This window comes from Lathyrus oleraceus, chromosome 5 (genome assembly GCF_024323335.1).
Source record: "Lathyrus oleraceus cultivar Zhongwan6 chromosome 5, CAAS_Psat_ZW6_1.0, whole genome shotgun sequence".
NCBI lineage: Eukaryota > Viridiplantae > Streptophyta > Magnoliopsida > Fabales > Fabaceae > Lathyrus > Lathyrus oleraceus.
Window position 1 is genome coordinate 26,677,872 of NC_066583.1, and position 23,240 is coordinate 26,701,111.

General features: G+C 41.3%; 2 protein-coding genes across 2 annotated transcripts; both read right to left on the minus strand.

The window, feature by feature from the left end:
* Positions 1–16,827: 16,827 nt before the first annotated feature.
* LOC127078530 (uncharacterized) lies at positions 16,828–19,593 on the minus strand. The gene is made up of 6 exons (XM_051018980.1): positions 19,385–19,593; positions 18,977–19,240; positions 18,694–18,868; positions 18,373–18,606; positions 17,301–18,298; positions 16,828–17,041 (listed from the first exon to the last, which is right to left on the minus strand). The coding sequence occupies exons 1-6, from the start codon at positions 19,591–19,593 to the stop codon at positions 16,828–16,830; spliced, it is 2,094 nt and encodes a 697-aa protein (XP_050874937.1).
* A 2,360-nt stretch (positions 19,594–21,953) lies between these two features.
* LOC127078532 (uncharacterized) lies at positions 21,954–22,835 on the minus strand. Its single transcript, XM_051018982.1, has one exon. The coding sequence runs from the start codon at positions 22,833–22,835 to the stop codon at positions 21,954–21,956; it is 882 nt and encodes a 293-aa protein (XP_050874939.1).
* Positions 22,836–23,240: the final 405 nt, after the last annotated feature.

A 23,240-nucleotide genomic window follows, 5' to 3' on the forward strand; every position in this document is an offset into this window, starting at 1 on the left:
TCAAACAAATGCATCAAAAGGGTATCAAAACTCAAAGTCAGGGGGCAAGGATCCATACACCAAGACATGACATACATACTAAAACATGTGCCCGGATGCAATAGAAAACATGTCACAACAAACATAAAACAGATTGGAGAGCAAACAGAAAAAAAAACACTACTGTCATGATCGTTACTGCTTCGCTGCAGGCTCGCCTAGCGATGGGCTAGCGAATGCCTACGGGTTCTGGATTCTCCATTGATAACAGTCAGATTTCAGAAACTCCAAACCCTATGGTATCCATCTCAGAAACGAAGTGATTAAACATTCAAGGTATTGTTCTCCATATTCATACACATCTAAACCCACATGCAAAACCTAACTATACCCATTCTCTCGGATTCAACCATAATACCTCATGCTTCATAAATTTCAGATTGAAAGCGTAAAGTAATGGAAATAAGGCAAACCTGATTGGAGAGATCGAATGAAATTGAATTGCACGGCTGGGTTTGCAGAACAATCTTAGGGCTTATATGAGATGGAATGGGTTATTTGCATATGAGTTCCCTTCAGTCTCTGGAGGCTGCTCTGAATTAGTTCTCACTCTCTAGCTCTTCTAGGGTTTTTCCACTGAATTTTTAGAATTTATAACCTGATTTTCGTGGCTTTGTGGGCTCAAATGAGAGAGGTCCAAGTCCAAGATTTTCTGTTATATTTTTTTATTTTTAAAACGCGTGGGCTTCGCCTAGAAAGGATGACAGTTCAGACTCTGGTGGCTCGCTAGGCGAACCATTCTGCTCGCCTAGCGAGCATGACAGTTCAAGTCATCTTTCCAAATTTGTAACCTGTGCGCTGCACCTTTGTTCCTTCAAGAGTAATATGTCGAATGATGGATATGCCTCATTTGAGCATGTTGGAAGTAACTCAAGTCATCCTCTAGCCATTCGACTCTCAGTAGACCAAAGTTGACTTTCGATTTCACAATTGAATTTTGAACTGTACTGAGCCTGTTAAGCTTGATCTTTTGAAGAAAACCTCTGAAAATGAAACCAATTGACTTGGATGATATCCAAGCTTCTTGGAAGATAAACTCTTGGAGCTAATTCTGATTGACATGATGAAATGCAATATGAAATGTTAAATGACCTAAAATGAATGCATGAATGAGGGGGGCAAATTTGAGGTGCTACAGCTGCCCCTATTCAATCAACTGTGAACCTGAACGGATGAAAGCAGCGGCTATCAGACTTTCAAGGTAAATAGGGATTGAATACTAAAAGAACCGGAGAATTTTCACTTTGTGGGTGATGCATCAAAGAAAGCGAGGCCATTTACCGATGGCGGCTTCAAAACAGAATTTGATATTTACCGATATCAAGGGAAGCGAGGCCATTTACCGATGGCGGCTTCAAAACAGAATTTGATATTTACCGATATCAAAGAAAGCAAGGCCATTTACCGATGGCGGCTTCACTGGGGAGGAAAAAGATGTGTACAAGTGAAACAAGACCAGACATTTACCGATGACTGGGAAGGAACTCGATGTTTACCGACATCGAACAATGATGTTTAAAAGTGAAATAAGACCAGACATTTACCGATGACTAGGAAGGAACTCGATGTTTACCGACGTCGAACAATGATGTTTAAAAGTGAAACAAGACCAGACATTTACCGATGACTGGGAAGGAACCCGATGTTTACCGACATCGAACAATGATGTTTACCGACACCTTATGAAACGAAACCATTTACCGATGGCGAAAATGAAACACTCGATATTTATGGATAGCGAATCTGCTGGGGAATCTTAAACGACAAAACCATTTACCAATGGTTAACAAGCGGCTGATGTTTACCGACATCGAATCAATGATGTTCACCGACACCAAAAGGGAAAGGACACACACGGGTGTTGAAAGAACGATTTTTGTAGACGCCACGAGAGACATGCCATTTACTGATGGCCAACGATTGGGATTCGACGTTTACCGACATCGAAAGATGATGTTCGCCGACACCAAAGAAAAGCACAGACATTTACGGGGATCAACACGACACTTACCGGTATCGCAAGGATGATATTTACATATGTCAAAATAAGGCAGACACTTGTCGGGGACTAAATCGGGAGGGAATCAAGCTTTCCTTTCACGGACTGGCGAGAAAATAAATCTCACTGGGATTATCGATTCTGAATGTTGCCAAGAGCAACTGCTGCAGATGTGCTATACAGATGTTGAAAAACGATCTGTCTCTGCCGGAGACAAGATCCAATCTGGTTTAATACATGTATGCATATGTTTGAGTTTTTCATGGCGTAATGCTCCATACTGAATTGAAATGCTACGCAATTTGAGAATGCGAATGCAAATGATGATTACTGCATGCAAGATGCAAAGGGAGGAAAACGCCTGTTGGGAAAGCAAATGATCACTTTACTGAGCACACAATTTCTGATTCGATCTTCCAACTCTATGGGGACATACAACAATTCTGCTGAGGATACTTACTGATCTGACATTCTCGGAACGGTAGAGAAACCAACTCAACTGGGGAGTCACTTGTTGGGAAAACACCAACCTCTCGACCATGCTGGGGAAACAAATTCTGAACTCGACTTAGACGACCCAACTTCTTACACGACTGGACAGTGTTGAAACAAACAGGGTCTTCCTTCGAACAAACTTTGGCTCATCTGCTTTAGCCGTCAATCAAAGGTGGTAACCTACAAAACGGACGGACATACATGCCCTAGGGGATCGTACGGACAAAATATACTCAAGTGTATTCAACATTCAGAATGATTTTCAGATATTTTATCGTTCTGCACGTCATTGTCTAGCCTTCATGTTTTTAGATGCAATGTTTATCAAAAATTCGGACGTTTTTTTACAAACAAAACAGTAGAAATAAAAAACAAGAGAGCAATTTGACTGAATAACGACTTTTATTGATTGAAAGTGGCCTATAAAGGCAAATTCATCAGGAAGCAATTCCTAGGAAGAGGTAATTGCTCCAAAAGAGAAAATAAACTATCCTATTGGCAATGTGAACACGGCATTCCACTATTTTCCAATTCTGTTATGACTCATAGATCTTCAATTTCCCTCACATTCTTCGCTTTCTGAGAAGAGTGATTGGACCGATCATATCCTTCAAGATAGTAGACGCTGAAACGCGATGGAGTACAGATAACTCAGACTGTAGTCTTCGCTTTAATCCCTCTTTTGCCTGGACCGCCTTGTCAGGTTTTCAATCCACCAGGATACCCATTTTTGCCTAAGCCGCCTTTGTAGGTTTTCGATTTACCGGGTGTACATATTTTTTTTAATTCTTTATCCCTAACTTTTGCCTGAACCTTTTTCTTTTCTTTTTCTCTTGGTTCGCCGGGATGCCCTTTTTTGCCTGGACTTTCTTTTTTGTCCAGCGGGTCAGTTTATGCGAAGTAATTTTTGACTACATCTGAATTCACAGGAGACGGAAAATCTTCACCATCCATAGTTGTAAGCATCAAGGCTCCACCAGAAAAGACCTTTTTAACAACATGCGGACCTTCATAATTCGGAGTCCACTTGCCCCTGTTATCTGTACCGGGAGGAAGGATCCTCTTCAAAACTAAGTCACCTATCTGATAGCTTCGAGGACGCACTTTCTGATCAAAGGCCTTCTTCATCCTTCTCTGATATAGTTGTCCATGGCACACAGCTGCTAATTGCTTTTCCTCAATTAAATTTAACTCATCAAACCTGGCTTGAACCCACTCAGCCTCGTCAAGTTTTACATCCATCATCACCCTCAAAGAAGGGATTTCAACTTCTACTGGCAAGACTGCCTCCATGCCATACACAAGTGAAAACGGAGTTGCCCCGGTTGACGTACGCACTGAGGTACGATACCCATGCAAAGCGAAAGGCAACATCTCATGCCAATCCTTGTACGTCACAACCATCTTTTGCACAATCTTCTTAATGTTCTTGTTCGCCGCCTCTACAGCACCATTCATCTTTGGTCTGTAGGGAGTAGAATTGTGGTGTTCGATCTTAAAGTCTTTGCAAAGCTCTTTCATCATCTTGTTATTGAGATTTGAACCATTATCAGTGATGATTCTCTCAGGAACCCCATAACGACAGATAATTTCTTTCTTAATGAATCGAGCGACCACTTATCTAGTAACACTGGCATAGGAAGCTGCTTCCACCCACTTTGTAAAGTAATCAATCGCGACTAGGATGAAGCGATGTCCATTAGAAGCAGTAGGTTCAATCTTTCCAATCATATCGATGCCCCACATCGCGAATGGCCAAGGAGAATTCATAATATTCAGAGGGTTTGGTGGCACATGCACTTTATCTGCATAGATCTTACATTTGTGGCACTTCCGAGCGTATTTGAAACAATCAGATTCCATGGTTATCCAGTAATAACCGGCTCTTAACAACTTCTTGGCCATTGCATGACCACCAGCATGGGTACCGAAAGATCCCTCGTGTACTTCCTGCATTAACATGTCTGCTTCGTGTCTAACCACGCATCTGAGCAGAACCATGTCAAAGTTCCTCTTGTACAACACATCATCCTTGTTCAAGTAAAAGTTTCCAGCTAGCCTTCTCAGTGTCTTCTTGTCATTCTTTGACGCTCCTTCAGGATACTCTTGGCTTTTGAGGAAATTCTTAATATCATAAAACCACGGCTTCTCATCAATAATAGACTCGACTGCAAACACATACGCAGGCCTCTCGAGTCGATTCACAGCAATGTGTGGCACATGATTTTGCCAATGAACTTTAATCATGGAAGACAATATGGCTAAGGCATCAGCCACTTGATTTTCATCTCGGGGTACATGATACAACTTTACTGTCTTGAAGAAAGTCAGGATCCTTCTGGTGTAATCTCTATAAGGAATCAAATGCGGCTGATGAGTATTCCAGTCTCCATTGACTTGGTTAATCACTAGAGCAAAATCTCCATAAATGTCCATAGTTTTGATCCTTAGATCGATGGCTTCTTCAATCCCCATGATACAGGCCTCGTACTCATCTTCGTTGTTGGTTACTTCAAAAGTCAATCTGGCGGAAAAAGGTATGTGTGCACCTTTAGGATTAATGAGTACTGCCCCAACACCATTTCCATTCACATTTACCACCCCATCAAACATCAGTGTCCACTTGTCATCGGGATCCGGTCCTTCCTCGACAAGAGGCTCTTCACAATCTTTCATCTTTAAGTACATGATATCTTCATCGGGGAATTCAAACATCATCGGCTGATAGTCATCAATTGGTTACTCGACAAGGTAATCAGACAGAATACTACCCTTGATGGCCTTTTGCGACGTGTACTGGATATCATACTCTGTCAAAATCATCTGCCAACGAGCCACTCGTCCAGTAAGAGCTGGCTTTTCAAAGATATACTTTACTGGGTCCATCTTAGAAATCAACAAGGAAGTATGGTTCAACATATATTGTCTTAGTCGGCGAGCAGCCCATGCCAAAGCGCAGCAAGTTTTCTCGAGCAGCGAATATCTTGTTTCATAGTCGGTAAACTTTTTGCTAAGGTAGTATATTGCATGCTCTTTTCTACCAGACTCGTCATGCTGTCCCAATACACACCCCATCGAATTCTCTGTTACTGAAAGGTACATTATCAGAGGCCTCCGATACACACTCTTGTTGTTCTTGTCTAAAGGGTGTGGGTTTATCTAATGTACTATTTACTAACAGAGGGGTCAAAAGAAAATGACTCGCACGGATGTCGCATCCACTGCATACGTGCTCATCTGAATATGAGAATCAGAGTCTTCGTAGCTTGGCTACTTATGGGTTAAAGAGGAGTGTGCTCGCTAAGACATCGCGTCTCATGCCTACGTACCTCATCTGGAATGAGAATCAAAGCAAGCCGTAGTTCGGCTAACTACGGGTTTGTTTTGGACGAACGACGTTACTACGCAATCTACCGAATGCTCGACCTTTGGAGACTTACTCGCCTGTAGTAGAAGGAGTTAACGTGTTCTTAGGAGAAGAAAAATCAATGAGTTTGTGGTGTTTTAGGAATGCTCACGCAAAAAGGAAGTAATGAACCGTGCTACCTTAATTGACATGCAAACGAGAGACTATACGAAGCCTAGCAATCCTATGGGGAGACGATCACACCATACAAAACAAACATACATAAATTAAACATGCCAACAAGGGGGCTCAAACATACATGGGTAGGGCTTTAGTCAAGAGGGGTCATATCAACCTCGACAAACAAGCCATGGAAAGGTAATCAAATGGGCTCTTAACCACTGACATTGAACGTCAGGGTGAGCAGATCAAAAGGGTAATGAGGATAAGACCTCATAGCTCTCAACCCTGGACAGGGTGAGCTCATGACAAAGAGTGGGGATTCAGAAAGGTGAAACCCTCTCCACTGACTGACCGGACAAAAGATCTTGGGCTTTTGTTCTGAAGCATCGACTCGTAGTGCGAGCATAAAGAACTACACACTGAATAACAGGGGATTGACTACTAATCCCTTTTATCTGTCAATTGCCTCTTCACGGAGGTATTTTAGCACTAGTGCCTCTTCTTGGAGGTCTTTGGGCACAAAAGTAAACAAACAAAAGATAACATTGCCTCCTGTTGAGGTCTTCCAGCTAAGAAAGTGGTAAAATAAGGGAAAGATGTAAAAGGGATCAAGAGATCTACCACACGGATAAAGATCCGAAGTAACAATAACTAAAGAGACAAGAAACCCAGAGATCTCTCAGGATGGCACCATCAAAGAAAGCAAGTCAGTACAGGTAATCGGAATAAATCTCCAAATGGTATCCCATAAATAAAGTGGAATGCCAAGCAAGCTATCCTTTTAGGAGTCATGTGAGCCCTTACAAAAACTCAACAAACAGGTTAGAATAACAAGACGGGGTGCAATCAAGAGTCGCACCAAAAAAAAGAAACATGACAACAAAGCGTTAGGTAAACACAAAACGGATTAAAGAACAAAGGCAGCTACTGTCGCGATCGCTACTACATTGCTTAGTGAAGCTTCGATGCAGGCTCGCCTAGCGAAGGTGCTACATATTCGTGCATAGCTAAACCCACATGTGAAACCTAACGATACCCACTCTTCCAAATTCACCCATAATACCTCATACATTCAGAAAATTCAAATTGAAAGCATAGAGTAATGGAAATAGGGCAAACCTGATCGTAGAGATCGAATGAAATTGAATTGCCCGGTTGGGTTTGCAGAGAAATCTTAGGGTTTATATGAGATTGAATAGGTTCTTTGAAGATGAGTTCCCTTCAATGTTCGGAGGCTGCTCTGAATTATGTTAGCTCTTCTCTCTTTGTTCTGCCAGGTATCGAATAGGGTTTGGCTCAATGAAATTTTCAGAATTTATAACCTGATTTTCGTGGCTTTGTGGGCTCAAATGAGAGAGTCCAAGTCCAAAATCCTTTATGTTATATTTTTTTATTTTCAAAATACGTAGGCTTCGCCTAGCGACGAATGTGCTCGCCTAGCGAGCGTGACAGTTCAGGTTTGCCTAGCGAACCACGCTGCTCGCCTAGCGAGCATGACAGCTCAGGCACAGATTTCTTCTCCTTCAAGATTAGCATTTTGAATGATAAATAGGCCCCATTTGAATGATGTTGGAAGTAACTCAAGTCATTCCCTTGTGTTGACTGATCACCCAGATAGAACCCACAAAGTGTCTTGGATGATATTCAAGCTTCTTGGAGCTAATCCTGATTGACATGATGAAATGCAATATGAAATGTTAAATGACCTAAAAATGAATGTATGAATGAGGGGGGCAAATTTGAGGTGCTACATAAGGTAGTATATTGCATGCTCTTTTCTACCAGACTCGTCATGCTGTCCCAATACACACACCATCAAATTCTCTGTTACTGAAAGGTACATTATCAAAGACCTCCAAGGAACTGGAGGTATAAGAATTGGAGGTTTCTACAAATATTCTTTTATCTTATCAAAAGCCTTTTGACAATCATCGTTCCACCTGATTGATTGATCTTTTCTTAGCAATTTAAATATCGGTTCGCACGTAGCTGTTAGGTGAGATATGAACCGCGCAATGTAGTTCAGCCTCCCTAAAAACCCACGAACCTGCTTTTCCGTTCTTGGTTCAGGCATTTCTTGAATAGCTTTTACTTTCGCTGGATCAACCTCAATCCCTTTCTTACTGACAATGAAACCTAACAGCTTTCCAGATCTCACTCCAAATGTACACTTGTTTGGATTCAGCCTCAATTTGAACCTTCTCAATCTTTCAAACAACTTTTGCAAGTTTACCAAGTGCTCATCTTCTGTCTGAGACTTCGCAATCATATCATCCACGTACACTTCAATTTCTTTGTGCATCATGTCATGAAAGAGAGTCGTCATAGCTTTTTGGTAGGTAGCACCGACGTTCTTCAACCCAAATGGCATTACCTTATAACAGAACGTGCCCCAAGGTGTAATGAATGTCGTCTTCTCCATGTCTTCTTCCGCCATCTTGATCTGATTATAGCCAGAAAATCCATCCATGAAAGAGAAAACCGAGGACTGAGCAGTGTTATCGACCAATACATCAATGTGAGGTAATGGGAAGTCATCTTTCGGACTGGCTCTGTTTAAATCTCGGTAATCGACACACATCCTGACTTTAACATCCTTCTTCGGCACGGGTACGATGTTGGCCACCCAATGGGGATAATTGGTAATTGCTAGAAAACCTGCATCCAACTATTTCTGAACCTCCTCTTTGATCTAGACAGCCATATCAGGACTAGTTCTACGAAGCTTCTGCTTTACCGAAGGACAATCTTCTCTGAGAGGTAGCCTGTGCACCACGATATCTGTATCCAAACCAGGCATATCTTGATACGACCATGCGAATATGTCCACATATTCTTGCAGCATTTCAATCAGCCCTCTCTTGACCTTTTCCTCTAAAGCAGCCCCTATCTTGATCTCTTTCTTTGCGTCCTCAGTACCAAGGTTAATGACTTCCAACTCTTCCTGATGAGGTTGAATGACCCTTTCCTCCTGTTTCAATAGTCTGGTCAATTCTTTCAGGAGTTCACAATCTTCTTCACTCTCCTCTTCAGCTTGGTAAATGGGATTATCAAAGTCATATTGAGCCATAACATAACTGTTTTTAATGGAATCCGCAAGATCAATTCTGCACGAACGATGTTTCATGCTTTATTTTAGAAAAGAGTTCAAGAAAGTCGCAGAGAAAAAAACATTGTCATTTTTATGGTTTTGAAAATGAAAGTAAAAACAGAAAGGCAGCGAGCATAAATTTGATTGCAAAACGTCCTTTATTGAAAATTCAAAACATGATGTGGCCCTATAGTGAACCACACTTAAGTAGGCTTTTTAGCTTGAAGCCCACACAAGTGGTTCTATAAATAGAACCCTTGGGTAGAAGCATTGTCATTCAGACTCAACTCAAGTGAAGACTTGGAATTTCGTTTCCCTCTCTCTCTCACTCAAAGCCTTCATTCGTACCAGCTAGCACTGAGATTGAAGGAACCCGTTCGTGTGGACTGAGTAGAGACGTTGTCATCGTTCAACGTTCGTGATCGCTCCGTGGATTTGTATCCAAGGTTTTGATCGTTACAAGAAATCTGCACCAAAGGTTTGAATCGCCATAAGAGGTAACGATTCTATCACTGATCATGCCCATTCATAAGGATCACTAAATGGAGAAATTTTTAAATTCCGCTGCGCCTTGGATGGCAATTCTCCTTCAGTGGTATCAGAGCCACTTACAAAACCATGAATCTGATAACTGTTTTTGTTCTGTATTAATATGATTAAAGACAGAATGAATCAAAGATTAAATTGAGATCGATCAAGTTACATATATATGATATATGTAATCCTGATGCAAAATACATTATATATGATATAGTGTTCTCGTTTCATTCATTCAAACACTCAATGATTGTTTTCCTTTGAGAGATCAATGGTCGTTTGCTTCTTGATCCGACATTAGTATGGTGAAGCAATGACGTGTTGATCAATCATACTGAATTAACAATCGAGATGTGTTTGACGGTCTGAAATTGGTGCATCAGGGTTAGTGACGGCACAAGGGTTGTGTTGTCAGAGAGTTATGTGATTGGGGTTATGACTGCACAAGAGTTGTGCTTTCTAAACACTTTTTCAAACAGTGTTAACCGGTTAACGCATTTGGTTAACCGGTTAACACAAGACGGTATACAGTTTTCCAAGAGATTTTCAAACAGTGTTAACCGGTTAACACATTTGGTTAACCGGTTAACGCAGGGCAGAAAATAATTTTTGAACAGATTTCTAACAGTGTTAACCGGTTAACGCATTTGGTTAACCGGTTAACGCAAGGCAAAGTTCACCCGTTCGGCTAAATCAGTGCTTTAAAGTATCAAGTGTTGATGCGAAAAACGACGTCGATTTTAAATGAATTGTTCATTAAAAATTTCGTCCAGGGGCGCTGCCCCCTTAACCCCCGTCCGCTGAACGGGCAGCGGAACACCCGTTCCCGCTGACCGGGCAGCGGACCCCCGGCTAACTTTGCGTAGTGTGATCGGTCGTCGAAATTTAATTTGGTTTTAATTAATTAAAAGAATTAATAATAATAATAAAGTTTTTATTATTGTCTTGTGGTGATCGGTTATGGCCTTAGTTTTCCTTTATTTTGTTTTGGGTTTTAAAATACGACTTGTGTGTCGTGCCTCTCTCTTAATCTTCCAAATGTAACTTCTTTTCTCATCTCACTCCCTCGTATGTAAAACGAGTTTTTTTATGTAATGTAATGATATGAAGAAAGCAAAGAAGTCAATGCCAAAGGAGGACAACCTTGAAGATCTTGCTTGGAGAAGCTTAGATTGTTGTTAGGTTAGCTTAGGTTCTCTCATTGGCTTGGGAGAACAATTGCGCTAGGGGCCATAACTGTTTCATTATGTATGTACGTATGTTGATGCATGTGAATGTATGTTGATGCATGTGAGAGACGGTTTATATGATAAACAAGCCGGTGAGATCAGAAAAATTGCAATTCCCTCAAATTAAATATTAAGTTTATACTTTCCAAGTTTTAACACTCATCAAGACTAGTAATGGATAATGTAGATTTCGCCTACGCGAAGTGCATGTTCTATATTAGTAAGGTGCGATGGGATAATTGTAATATCCAATTGTTAAAACAATGGGTCAAACTTAACTAAACTAATTATAATAACATTATATATGTTTAGAAGCAAGAGTTGGGAATGATCCATATGATGGATTGGAATAAGGAGTTATTCACCCAACTGAAATTTTCGAGAGTTGTATGAGATACAATTGGAAGGAGTTCCTACCTAAATACCCTAGTTTTGTGTAATCCGCCTACGCGGACTTAGAACGAAGTGAAATATGGATCTCGACCCACTAGAAAATCTTCCAACGGGATTTTCCGAATCAAATGATGAGGGTCATTTGTTTTGAGTAAAATAGTGGGAGCATATTTAATTAAAGGCCTAATTAAATATGTCAATGATACTTATATTTTCATTAATCCTTGTGTAGATTACCATGACAACAAACACCTCTAACAACATCTTGCGATCAACCCTTGACAAGGAAAAATTGTCTGGGACAAATTTTCTGGATTGGTACCGAAACCTGAGGATTGTCCTCAAACATGATAAAGGGAAAGGAAAGGAAGTTGCCAAACCCAAACCCATTATTGTTGCTTTAAAGCCTAGTGGAGGCATAGAAAAAGAAGGCACCTGCTTCCATTGCGGTAAGACCGGACACTGGAAGAGGAACTGCCCAAAGTACCTGGAAGATAGGAAGAATGGAGTAGAGACTCCAACTTCAGGTATTTTTGTTATTGAAATTAATTTATCTACTTCTGCATCATGGGTATTAGATACTGGATGCGGTTCTCACATTTGTACAAATGTGCAAGGACTAAAAGGGAGTAGAAAATTGGCAAAAGGTGAAGTCTACCTACGAGTTGGTAATGGAGCAAAGGTTGCTGCCTTAGCCGTAGGAACTTATGAATTGACTTTACCTAGTGGTTTAATAATTCAGTTAGAGAATTGTTATTATGTACCTGCAATTAGCAGGAATATTATTTATGTTTCTTGTTTGGACAAGTCTGGTTTTTCATTCATAATAAAGAACAATTGTTGCTCAATTTATTTGAATGATATATTCTATGCTACTGCACAAATGAACAATGGACTATATGTCCTTGATCTTGAAATGCCTATTTATAACATTAATACTAAAAGGATGAAACCTAATAAGTTAAATCCAACTTACCTCTGGCATTGTCGATTAGGCCACATAAATGAGAAACGCATTTCCAGACTCCATAAAGATGGACTCTTGGACTCTTTTGATTATGAATCATATGAGACATGCAGATCTTGTTTAATTGGAAAGATGACAAAGTCTCCATTCACAGGAAAGGGTGTAAGAGCTAATGATCTTTTGGCCCTCATACATACTGATGTATGTGGACCACTGAACATACCAGCCAGAGGAGGTTTTCCATACTTCATCATATTTACTGATGATTTCAGTAGATATGGTTATGTGTATTTAATGAAACACAAATTAGAGTCCTTTGAAAGGTTCAAGGAATTCAAGAATGAAGTACAAAACCAACTAGGTAAGAATATTAAAACTCTTCGATCAGATCGAGGTGGTGAGTATTTAAGCCTAGAGTTTGATGACCATCTAAAAGAGTGTGGGATCCTATCCCAACTTACTCCTCCTGGAACACCCCAATGGAATGGTGTATCTGAGAGGAGAAATCGAACCCTGTTAGACATGGTCTGATCCATGATGAGTCACGTCGATCTTCCAAACTCCTTTTGGGGACATGCGCTATTGACAGCAACTTACACACTTAACCGTGTTCCATCCAAAAAGGTTGAGAAGACACCATATGAGATATGGAGTGGTAAGAAACCACATATGTCTTAAATGAAGATTTGGGGTTGCGAAGTTTATGTGAAACGACAAATTTCAACTAAGCTTGAGCCCAAATCTGACAAATGCTTATTTGTGGGGTATCCTGAAGAAACAAGAGGGTATTATTTCTACAATCCTTCTGAGGGAAAAGTGTTTGTCGCTCGAACTGGAGTTTTCATAGAAAAGGATTTTATTTCCAAAGGACAGTGGGAGGAAAGTAGAACTTGAAGAAATTCAAGAATCACAAAGCATCGATACACCTATGGAGGAATTAGAGCAGGAAACACAAGTAGTTGTGGAAGAGCAACCTGCTCAAGTAGAACAAGACCAGCGTAGGTCAGGCAGGATACGTCACCTACCTGAGAGATATGGACATCTCATAACAGATCAAGGTGATGTATTACTCATGGATCAAGATGAGTCTGTGACCTACCAAGAGGCCATAACTGGTCCCGAGTCTGAGAAGTGGCTAGAAGCCATGAAATCTGAAATGGATTCCATGTACACAAACCAAGTTTGGACCTTGGTAGAGCCTCCTGTAGGGGTTAACCCTATAGGATGCAAGTGGGTCTTCAAAAAGAAGACTGGCATGGATGGAAAGGTACATACCTATAAGGCAAGACTGGTTGCAAAAGGATATAAACAAATTCATGGGGTTGACTATGATGAAACCTTTTCACTAGTTGCAATGCTTAAATCTGTTCGGATTTTACTTGCTATCGCTGCATATCATGATTATGAAATGTGGTAGATGGATGTCAAAACTGCTTTCCTTAATAGGAATCTTCTTGAGGATGTGTACATGACACAGCCTGAAGGATTTGACATACCAGAAGAAGCCCAAAAGATATGTAAGCTACAAAGATCAATCTATGGATTGAAGCAAGCTTCCAGAAGCTGGAATCTTCGTTTTGATGAAACGGTAAAACAATATGGATTCATCAAGAACGAAAATGAGCCTTGTGTCTACAAGAAGATTAGTGGGAGCATGATCGTTTTCCTGGTATTATATGTAGATGACATATTACTCATTGGAAACGATGTCCCTACCCTACAAAAAGTAAACACTTGGTTGGGGAAATTCTTTTCTATGAAGGACCTAGGTGAAGCAGCCTATATATTAGGAATCAGAATCTATAGAGATAGATCACAAAAACTGCTTGGCCTAAGTCAGAGTACATACATAGATAAAGTGCTGAGACGCTTTAATATGCATGATTCCAAGAAAGGATTCATACCTATGCAACATGGCATGTGTCTATCAAAAACACAATCCCCTTCAACTAAGGAAGAAAGGGATCGCATGAATAAGATTCCATATGCATCTGCAATAGGATCTATCATGTATGCCATGTTATGTACTCGACTAGATGTCTTGTATGCTTTAAGTGCAACGAGTAGGTACCAATCTAATCCTAGTGATGCCCATTGGGTAGTTGTCAAGAATATCCTTAAGTACTTGAGAAGGACTAAGGACTCATTCTTGATATATGGAGGTCAGGAAGATTTGGCTGTAATTGGTTACACCGATGCTAGCTTCCAGACAGATAAGGATGACTTTAGATCGCAATCTGGTTATGTGTTTTGCTTAAACGGTGGCGCTGTGAGCTGGAAAAGTTCAAAGCAAGATACAGTTGCTGATTCTACAACCGAGGCCGAGTATATTGCTGCCTCAAGTGCAGCAAAGGAAGCTGTTTGGATCAAAAAGTTCATTAGTGAACTTGGCATAGTCCCTAGCATTGTGGATCCCATTGGTCTCTATTGTGATAACAACGGTGCTATCGCACAAGCTAAGGAGCCTAGATCTCACCAACGATCCAAACACATACTTAGGCGTTATCATCTCATTCGAGAGATAATAGATAAAGGAGATGTGAAAATATGTAGAGTACCTACACTTGACAATATTGCTGACCCACTAACGAAGCCTCTTACGCAGTAGAAGCATGATGGCCATACTAGATCAATGGGCATTAGGGGTATGCCTGATTGGCTATAGTGCTAGTGGGAGATTGTTGGTGTAAGCCCTAGAGGCCAATACTTTTGGTACTTCTATCGAATTATTTATTAATAACAAAAAGGCTTTTTCTTTATTATGTTTGTTTAATAAAGTCCCTAGAATAGATAGTCCGTTTAATGTATCAAGTGTGACTTGATCATGAGAGCACATTAAACATAGGGACACTATTCTTAAAGTATCCGTAGTCGAGCTTTATTGTGAAGTGGGATAACATTAAAGCATTAATACTATTATGTTTGTAGATTGATGATCACATCTCATGGATCATGGATAAAGAGTTATCAAGTCTTAAACATAGGTATGAATATTAAGAGTAATATTTATACCGGATTGACCTGCTATGAGAATACTATATAGAAAGTTATGCAAAGTGTCATAAGTTATTCTCATGGTGATAATGGTGTATACCACTCTTCGACCTGAAACCACTACGGATCCTAGATGTAGAGTCGAGTGCTTTATTGTTGATCCAACATTATCCGTAACTGGATAACCATAAAGACAGTTGATGGGTACTCCGCAAAGCATGCTGAGGGACATGAGTGACCTAGATGGAATTTGCCCATCCTGCATAACAGGATAAATGTCTATGGGTCCAATATTGAACTGGACAAGGATGACACGGTCTATACCTTGTGTTCAATATAGACATAAGGGCAAAGGGGTAATTATACATATAATTATTATCACATAAGGTTTTGTCAGATCACATGACATTTTCGTGACTTGGGTAGCAGTGATGTGTTGCTAGATACCGCTCACTGTTTATTATGTTAAATGCGTGATTTAATATAATTGCCAACGTCGCGAAAACCTACGGGGTCACACACAAGGACGGATTGATGAGAAATAGAGTAACTAAGGAACACCATAAGGTATGGTGCACGTAAGTGGGAAACGAAATATGGTAAGGTACCAAATACTTAAGTGATTTTGGCATATTATGAGATATGGGCCAAAATACACTTAAGTGGGCTTTTTAGCTTGAATCCCACACAAGTGGTTCTATAAATAGAACCCTTGGGTAGAAGCATTGTCATTCAGACTCAACTCAAGTGAAGACTTGGAATTTCGTTTCCCTCTCTCTCTCACTCAAAGCCTTCATTCGTACCAGCTAGCACTGAGATTGAAGGAACCCGTTCGTGTGGACTGAGTAGAGACGTTGTCATCGTTCAACGTTCGTGATCGCTCCGTGGATTTGTATCCAAGGTTTTCATCATTACAAGAAATCTGCACTAAAGGTTTGAATCGCCATAAGAGGTAACGATTCTATCACTGATCATGCCCATTCGTAAGGATCACTAAATGGAGAAATTTTTAAATTCTGCTGCGCCTTGGATGGCAATTCTCCTTCAGAAGGTGCCCCATGGTGTTATGAAAGTGGTTTTCTCCATATCTTCTTGAGCCATGCGGATCTGGTTATAACCGGAGAAACCATCCATAAAGGAGAAAACAAAGAACTGAGCGGTATTATCTACTAGCACGTCAATGTGTGGCAGTGGAAAGTCATCTTTGGGACTTGCTCTAGTTAGATTTCTATAATCTATGCACATTCTTACTTTGCCATCCTTCTTAGGTACAAGCACAATGTTAACTATCCATTGAGGATAATTGGAGACCGCTAGGAAGCCGGTGTTGAGCTGCTTTTGTACCTCCTCCTTGATTTTCATAGCCATGTCGGGACGGGTGCTTCGTAGTTTTTGCTTTACTGGAGGGCATTCTTCTTTAAGGGGTAGATGATGGACCACAATGTCAGTATCGAGGCCGGGAATATCTTGGTATGACCATGCAAACACATCTTTGTATTCCTTTAAGAGCTCAATTAATTTTGTCTTCACCTCGTCTTGTAGAGCGGAGCCGACTCAGACTTCTTTCGCTTCCTCATCTATCCCAAGGTTAATCACTTCCACTGATTCTTCGTGCGGCTGGATGACTTTTTCCTCCTGCTTGAGCAGCCTTGCCAATTCTTCTGGGAGTTCGGCCTCTTTCTCACACTCTTCATCAGCTTGATTAATCGGGTTGTCAAAGTCGTATGGGACTGTAGCAGAATTGTCATTGGTGGTTGTCGAGGATGATCTGCATGATTTAAGGTCCACGCTTTTATTGGTATGAAAGAAAGGATGATTTGAAAAGAAATTTTAAAAAAATGCTATTTAAAAAAGGTGAAAAAAATAAATGAAAGGCAAGGATCTCAAAATTGATCGCGAACATGAACCATTTTTTCATTAATGAATAATAAGGAAATTTGATGAGGCCCTACAAATGATTCCCCCATGCCTTGGGCTTGACATGGGTTCTTTTGATAAAAAGGAAGGGAAACAACATTGGGAATTACATTTCAATCAAGGTCACTTTAGGTATTTCAAACTCGGTCCATTTGGTGGCACCATTTCCATCAGTCTTTGTGAAGATCAACCCATCATCTTCTTCTTCTTCTTCTTCTACGGCATAAATACGGTTGTCATCCAGGTAACCAGCACTTGAGAAGTTTTCGGATAGCGGGAGCACTGATCCCCTTGTAGCTATCGGTGCGGGCTTCTTCAAATTCTGGGAGTTGTATCCCAAACCGATGCGGTCCTTGTTGGCAGGAAGTTCAAGCAATCTTCCCCATCCTTGGCGGTGTCCATCCTTTATGATTGTCATGGCGTCTTTAAGAGATGCCATTGGAGATTCGGCATCTTTTGATTCATCCCTTGCTGGGCAAACCATTTCAACATTGATAACTTCAAATGATTGGAATGGGACTTCCCTTATCTCCCCTTCTCCTTCAACGTATTGGAAAGATGCGAGGTGACTTACCACAATGTCCTCCTCACCCTCGACAACAACTAGCTTATCATCAACTAAGAATTTCAATTTTTGGTGGAGCGTCGAAGTGACTGCACCAGCTGAATGGATCCAAGGCCTCCCAAGCAGACAACTGTAGGCTGGATAGATATCCATTACGAAGAAAGTGATAGGGAAAATATGGGGACCAATCTTCATAGGCAAATTCACCTCACCGATTACAGTCCTTCTAGTCCCATCAAATGCTCTTACTATAAGCTCACTCGGCTTCATTACGAGTCCTTCAACATTTAGTTTAGCAAAGGAGCTCTTAGGCATCACATTGAGGGAAGACCCAGTGTCTACCAAAACTCTTGATAGGAATGTGTCCACACACTCAATAGAAATATGGAGAGCCTTGTTATGATTCCTCCCCTCGGAGGGAAGCTCTTTATCACTGAAACCCAAGCTTAAGCTAGTGGCGATATTGTTAACTACTCCTTCAACTGACAAACAGATATCTCTTGCGGTACGTGAGTTGTCCTCAGAAATTTTGCCAAAGCATCCCTATGGGCCTCCGAGCACATTAATAAAGACAACATTGAGATTTTCGAGGGTGTCTGGTTAAGCTGATCAACTACTCGATAATCGGTTTTCTTGATAATGCGGAAGAACTCGTCTACTTCATTGGAAGGTGCGGGGTCTTGTCTTTGCTGAGCGCCATCAATTTGTTTGCCTTTGTCCGAAGTTGAAGGATTGATAGTTCCAATTGGAGTGACTGTCGGCGCAAATATCCTTCCACTTCTCGTGATTCCGCTAGTGTCGGTGATATTGATCATTGGATCACTAGACTTTAACGGTTCTTCTTGAATTTTCTAACCATGAATGTAGACTGAGGTGTCATACATCCATGGGACTGCCTTGGTGTCAACATATGGGAATGGTGTGGGAACTGTTATTACGATTGGAGTAACAGGATTTGCCGACAGAGTTAACTGAGAGAAGTCATATGGAATTTGCAGAGGAGGGACTTTGTCGTATGGTATCTCGAGGGTAGACACATCTTCCTTTGTGGATGGGTAGTCTACCACCAAGATCCCTTGGTTCATTAATTGTTCTATGACAGACTTCAATGTTCTACATTATTACGGGTTAATCAGACAGTGTTCACAGTCATTACCCCATATGGGAAAGGTATTATTCTTCATTAAAGCATTCTTGATCTTGATGAGTGGTGTTTTTAACTCGTCCACACAGGACATCAATCTCCTTCCATTGTCAGCTTCCATCATGTTCACTGATGCATTGTTGTGAGGGGGCATCGGGTTATTATTTACATTCGGCCCCTTGGGGGAAAATGTGATTGCCTTAGAGTCAATAAGATCTTGAACCTTGTACTTTAATGCTTTATAATTCTCGATCGAATGCCCAGGAGCGCTAGAATGAAATTCACTGCGGGCATTTGCATCATAAGCGGGAGGAAGAACCGCTGGTGGGGGTCCTATCTCCCTTAGTTGTATAAGTAATCCCCTCAATAAATATGGTAGAATTTGGCTATAAGGCATGGGAACTGGGTCAAATCTTCTCTCGGGCCTTCGCATCCTTTGTTGTTATTGATATTGTGGTTGTTGACGTTGCGGTTTTTGTTGATACCGTTGTTGTTGTTGAGTTTGAACAGGAATTGCAAATGGTTGTTGTTGACTCGGTTGGACGGGAGCTATGGCAGCTACTTGTGGATAAGTGGGATTTCTTGTTCGAATGATGGAGGCAGCATTGGTCTCGCCTTCTCGTTTTTTACCGTAGGGAGCAAAAGGTTTCTTCGATGCACTAGAAGCACTGGCAGAGTTCTGAATCTTTCCCATCTTGATCATATTTTCTATCCTTTCACCGGCTAAGACCAGGTCGGAAAAGCCCGAAGAGGTGCTCCCTACCATTCTATCAAGGTATGGACCTTGCAGGTTTCCCATAAACATGTCTACCAGTTCTCTTTCTAGCAATGGGGGTTATACCCTAACAGCTAATTCCCTCCACCGTTGGGCATACTCTTTGAAGGACTCTTCAGACCTCTGAGTCAGATTTTGCAACTGCGTACGATTAGGTGCCATATCAGTGTTGTACTGATAGTGCTTGAGGAATGCCTCGGCCATTTCCCTCCAGGTGTGAATATGGTTGCCCTCGAGTTGCATGTACCAATCCAAAGATGCCCCACTTAGGGAATCCTGGAAAAAATGCATTAAAAGTTGATCATCGCTGGAATAGGCAGCCATCTTTCTGCAATATGCCCTAATGTGCGTTCTAGGGTCGCTATTTCCCTTATATTTTTCAAAGTCTGGAACTTTGAACTTGGCCGGAATGATGATCCCAAGTACTAAACACATTTCTTCCGCATCAAGGCCCACAATGTCAGTGCTCCCCATTGCTTTGAGCTTTTCCTCGATAGCCTTTACCTTCCCCTCGACCTTGTTGGTTACCGAACCGAAGGCGTCATCCTGAGAAGAATCCCTTGGGTTGAAGAATGCATCGAGTTGGTCGTCTGTCTCAAAAATATGAGGACGAGGATTGTCGTTTGGAACACCGTCGGGTGCATTAACGTTAATTGGAGGATCAACTTGAGGAACTGGAGTCGGAATCTCGACCGCTAGAGGGGTAGGAGGATTGGTAGTACTGGCATGTTGGTTCATTTCTTCTTGCATTTTTGCCATAACCTCTTGGCCCCTTGCGACTGCTTCAATAGTCTCCATCAACTGCCGCATTTGGGACCGCATTTGGGATACTTCTTCCTGAAGGACAACTTGGTTCTCTTGAAGTTGCTCCATGACAGCTTGTCGACGTCCTCGTGTATCGTACCGAAAAGTCAGCTTTGGAGAGTGGTTCTGGAAGGAAAAAAGGGGTGGATGGATGAGTTTTTTATGTTTTTGTGTTTCAAAAGATGCATATGATGCATGAAAAAAAAATTGTTAAAGCAAAGCTCTTTTTAGTTATTCATGTTTATTCATTGCAAAAACTACTTGACGATTCACGTTCATAATCATGAATAAAGGAAAACACAATAGAGAAAAATCACAACTTTCATTCATCCTTTGAAGGGAAAATAGACATCAATACATAGAAGTTTGTAAAATACAAGTAATGGAAGCAAATAAACCAACTAGATATCCACCCTAAAAGTGACCCCTTGAGACTTGCGGAGAGCCTCAATGTCGGTGATGAGTTCGGCCATTGTTCTTTTGCAGAACTTGACGAAGTGGTAGACCTCCTTGGGGGTATTATCTGGGCACATGATCAGATCTGCCTCCTTCAACTTGTCGAGAAAGTCTTGAAGGGCATAGTTGGTTAATACTGTCATGTTGGTGTACTTGTCCCTCCATTCTTCGTAAAGGGCTTGGAGATTATGGATGATTTCGTCTCTTTGAACAATGGCAGCTTCGAATCCATGGTAACGCTCCTCCCAATGTCTACAGTTGTTTTGCAATTCTACATAGGCTTGGTTATAGATTCCCCTCTTCAAGTTCTTGATTTGCTCGCAAGCTCGTCCAACGTTGAACTGCTCACGCATGAAGCTTCGGTGAATCTTTTCTTTCTCTAGTTGCTCCTTGGCTAGAAAATCCTTATACTCTTTTAGAGTGGTCCTTAGTTTAAGAATCTGGGCCTCGTAATCTTCCCTCGTCTCGACAGTATTTTCAAGGTCCTTGATGATTCGGGATGCTCGATCCAACTCCTCGTTGCGGAAGTCTAGCTCAGAATTAGCTCCTTGTAAAGCTCCACCAACCCAAACTCTTTGTCCTTCGGCTAATCGGAGCCTTTTCTTGCTATCTTCAAATTTTTCACAGACTTGCTTACCCTTATCCTCCAAGACGTGGTTACGTTCCTTGGCGCGATTGAGTTCGACTCGTAGTTGAGTGCTTTCCAACTCGAGCTCTTTGATTTGGCTGGTAAATTTGTCCATGTCCTCTTGTAGGATAGGCTCGGGCTCGGGCATCAATGGGAATGAAGAAGGATCAAACAGAAATGGCATCTTAACCACCCTATCCCTCTCTTTTACCCACACATAGTAGGGTTCCTTGGCCAGGATATTTTTCTTGCCCCATTCATGGTCAATACGGACTATGCTTGTCCAAGCTTTTCTCACTCTTTTTACATTTGAATCAAGCGGATCCACGGTATTGATGACAAATGGAATGAAATCTCTTTCCTCGGGGGGACTTGTCATGGCGTACCCTAGTTATCTCTTGAGTATAGCAGGGTTGTAGTTGACGCAACCTTGTGTTCCTATCAAGGGTACGTTAGAGAACTCTCCACATCTTGCGATGACATCGTTTATATCCCATTCCCTCTTGTACCATAGAATTGAGTTGGCAGAGAGAGATGCGAACCTTTGCGGCCATGTCACTTTGTTTTCGGCGAAAGGTCCACTTTGAGGCATGCGGGCCCTCATCCAAAGATGTAGCATAGGAGCGCAACAAAGGTAAGTACCTCCCTTCATCTCATGCCTTGTATGGAAGGTATGGTAGAAATCGGCAAGTAAAAAAGGCACCGGATTCTTTGTTAAAAAGACTTCAACTGCTAATTGGTCCACGAACTTGTCCAAATTTGGGAAGAGGACAATTCCATGAATCAAAAGTGCCAAGGTTGCACTACAAAAGTCGGGTCTTCCTTCTTTAATCATTTCCCAAGCATGGGCTTCTAGGAACTTTTGAGTTAAGCCTTTGAGGGATCCTTTAACGCCCCAATTGTCCACTAGCTTGTTGGTGTTGATACCCAAAGTGAGTGAGAGTTCGGTCAAACAGAATCCTTCTTCCAATTTCGGGAAAGGGTTGTATTCCTTGATTGGTCGATTGAGGAGTCTCTCGAGGTCTTCCAAGGTTGGAGAGATTTGGAAGTCGGGGAAAGTGAAGCATCTTAAAGGGACGTCATAGTATTGGGACATTATAGTGATAGCACAATAGTCAACCTTCTCGGTTAGAAGATCTACGATGTTCCCAAAATTGGCTCTAAACTTGTTGTCTTTGAGAGCTACGACCTTTGAACAGGGGACCTTTGATGACTTGATGTCGGGACTCTTGAAGCGGAAAGAAGAAGTGCTTTTCCTTATTGAAGTATCCATGATTGTGTCGGAAAATAGTCTTGTAATTCTGCGTCCGAACAAACAAAAATTTTAAGAGCTTTGCTTATTATTTTGATGATGAATGAATGTATGAATGAATGATTGGTTTATTATTTCCACAGGATTTTAGGCATGGGTTCATGGTTTTGGACCATCGTGACGAAGCATGGAGTTAATAATGACTGCTTAGTAAACCAAGGTTCTCGCTTTGTGTGATCTAAGGGTTTTGGAAAATTGGGTGTAAGACACTACCCCTAGAGTCATGGACTTCCTTGACTGTCAGTCGCTTATGTCAATTTACTTGCCAGGCGACTGCTCCATCAAAGTCATCTACTATAGGTGAGATCTTCGTATCGACCCTTACGAGGAAGGCACCTCGGTGGCCTATACTATGTGACTATCGGT